This window comes from Fukomys damarensis, unplaced genomic scaffold (genome assembly GCF_012274545.1).
Source record: "Fukomys damarensis isolate Sample0158 unplaced genomic scaffold, DMR_v1.0_HiC HiC_scaffold_7, whole genome shotgun sequence".
Lineage (NCBI taxonomy): Eukaryota > Metazoa > Chordata > Mammalia > Rodentia > Bathyergidae > Fukomys > Fukomys damarensis.
The window spans coordinates 41,789,492-41,792,217 of NW_022900919.1; the positions used below are offsets into that span (position 1 = coordinate 41,789,492).

Sequence of the window (2,726 nt, forward strand, 5' to 3'; positions counted from 1 at the left end):
TGAATATATTCCATTTAACTTTCTAGTAGGGCATATACATTTTTTAAGTCAATATAATTCACTTTGGAATAAGGTGTGGACCTAAAATAGAGTCCAGAGACAAAAATCCCACATCTCTATTGCAACAAAAGAGAGTAGATTGTTGCTCTACCACCTGCTCAGTTATACATGCACAGGCACATGTCCAAGCAACGCTTGTGCGTTGCGCTGAAAGTTCATAATCTAGTATCTAGTGTCTTCCGAGAGGAGCCATTTTATCAAAAAATCACCACCTAATGTTTTGACTCAGAGCTCCACATCAGAACCCACTTTGCAGCAGCCTTCACGTCCTTATTCCGTAGGCTGTAGATGAGAGGGTTCAACATGGGGGTCACCACAGCATGAAAGAGCACCACCACCTTGTCCTGCTCAGCTGAGGCCCTGGAGTGAGGGTGTAGGTAGGTGAAGAGGGCCATCCCATAAGACATAGAGACCACAGTGAGGTGAGAGGTGCAGGTCTCAAAGGTTTTGCGGCATCCCTGAGTGGAGTGAATCTTCATGATAGTGGTCACGATGTGGACATAGGACAGACAGACCAGGCAGCAGGGCAGCAGCAGCACCACTACACTGGAGGCCACTATGACCACCTGGTTGAGGGTCACATCTACACAGGCCAGCCTGACCAGGGCCAGTGTCTCACAGGCCACATGATTTAGCACATTGTGCCCACAGGTGGGCAGGTGCATAGTGACTGCAGTCTCCACAGAAGAATTAGCCAGGCCCACAAGCCAGGAGACACCTGCCAGTGCCACACAGAGCCTGGGACTCATCACTGCCATGTAACGCAGAGGGTCACAGACAGCCACATAACGGTCACAGGCCATCGCAGACAGCAGCACAAACTCGGTGCCCCCAAGAGCCAGGGAGAAGAAGAGCTGGGTCCCACATCTGGCAAAGGAGATGGTCTTCTTCCCCAGGAGGAAGTGTGTCAGCATCTGGGGGACCCCGCTGGAGGTGTAGCAGATGTCCACGAACGCGAGGTGGCCAAGGAAGAAGTACATGGGCAGGTGGAGTCGAGTGTCCAGCCAGATCAAGAGGAGGATGAGCCCATTGCCCAGCAGGGTCAGCAGGTAGGTGGCCCCAAAGAGCACAAAGAGCCCAGCCTGGGTCCGTGCATCATCGGAGAGACCCATTAGGATGAACTCACTCACCCAGCTCACATTGTCCCTCCTCATGGAGCAGGTGGGATGGACTGCTGGGCTGGGGGCAACAATGTCACATGGGCAGGTAAAGTACTCACTTTAGGAGTCTTGAATTAAGTGCCCAGCTAGGATGTGAGGTGGAACAGGGATACTGAGATGCTTTCGCCTGGATGATTAAAGGACAATGTAATGAAGACACTGGAGAGAGGAATACTTGGTTCTCACCGTAGACTGTTAGATTCTCAAGCACACATCTCTCGGCTAACATTTATGTGTAGGATGTTGGATGGTTATAATTAAGAAAAAAAAACAGAAAATAAATCGTGAGGAAAAGAAAGAATGCATGATAGAAGATATAGAAAAAAGGAAAGGAAAGGGAAAAGAAATACTAAAGCAAAGAAAGCTGGAAAATTAGAAAGGTAGGAAGAAACATGGACAATAGGAAAGAAAGGAAGGATCCTTCAGTGTGGGATAGAAGTAGGTACAGTGTTGTGGCCAGATACACGGAAACAACAGGGGACCCTGAAGTTGTGGATGTCATTTCTGAAGTCTGCATTCAGTCACTCTTCGTGCTTTCTTGGGTTCAGTCTTCCTCACTGTTTAGAAAGGAGTCCTGTCACGTCTTCTCATTTCACCATCAGTCCAGACGCAACTTACATCCGTTCTACCCATGGTGCTGTTGTGTGTCAGGAACTGAGCTAGACTCCTGGTACCTGACTGTGAGCCACAAAGGGAGATACGCATGGGTCTTGATTACCTTGGTTGTTATAATTTAACAAGAGATAGAGATTAAATTAATAATTACTAAAATATCAGTTAAAATAATTATGCTCAGGGAGAAGAGCAAGGTTAATACTTGGCTAATTAAATTTGAAGCTTTGTAATTAAATTATCACTGTAGCTATTTGTTACTTCTCAGTAGGGTGCACTTCATATACTGAGATGGAAGTGAATTTTTACATATTCACAAAAATGTTTAAAAAGGATGTACTAAGAGTATCTGGAAAACAGTGACATTCATGTTCAACTACTGAACATCAAGTGATGGTTAAGGACTTAATTTCAAACTGTGTGGATTTTGTTCAGTCAGGGTGATATTGGGTCTTCTCCCTCCCAGCTTGCTTACTGGTTCTCTAGAAACATTGTATTAAGGACCATCAGTTTTTCTTAATAGCAATATAATTTCTAGGCACATGTTTGGCTTTTAGAAAATTTAATTGGTAAATATTTCCTTTATGGAAAAATATGTTGATGATATAAGGTATTACGCTTTGAACCAAACTCTAGGTAACCTCATCTTTCAAAGTCAAGTATTTGTGTGTAGAATATCAGCAGTGCCACAGAATCAAATAAATTTTAAAAATTCATCCTTGGTAAAAATCTGCAGAAAGCCAACCAGAGCACATTTGTGCAAATCACTAGAACCAAACAGGACAAATACAATACATCAGTGTTAAGGCACACAGAGCAGAACCACAAAATCAAATGCAAGAGACTGAAAAGCGTAAGTCAGTTGAGGGTTCTCTTGGCTAGAAATAGTTGCTG

General features: G+C 44.4%; 2 protein-coding genes across 2 annotated transcripts in view; both read right to left on the reverse strand.

Moving 5' to 3' along the window:
* Positions 1-272: 272 nt before the first annotated feature.
* On the reverse strand, positions 273-1,401 carry LOC104853123 (olfactory receptor 2F1-like). Its single transcript, XM_010610971.2, has one exon. It carries the CDS (start codon positions 1,212-1,214, stop codon positions 273-275), a length of 942 nt encoding a protein of 313 aa, XP_010609273.1. The 5' UTR covers positions 1,215-1,401.
* A 1,233-nt stretch (positions 1,402-2,634) lies between these two features.
* LOC104853163 (olfactory receptor-like protein OLF3) overlaps positions 2,635-2,726 on the reverse strand; it is a 607-nt gene continuing 515 nt past the window's right edge. The window contains exon 2 of the mRNA XM_010611046.1: positions 2,635-2,723. Within this exon, the coding sequence (XP_010609348.1) occupies positions 2,635-2,723 (89 nt within the window). The remainder of the gene's footprint in view (positions 2,724-2,726) is intronic.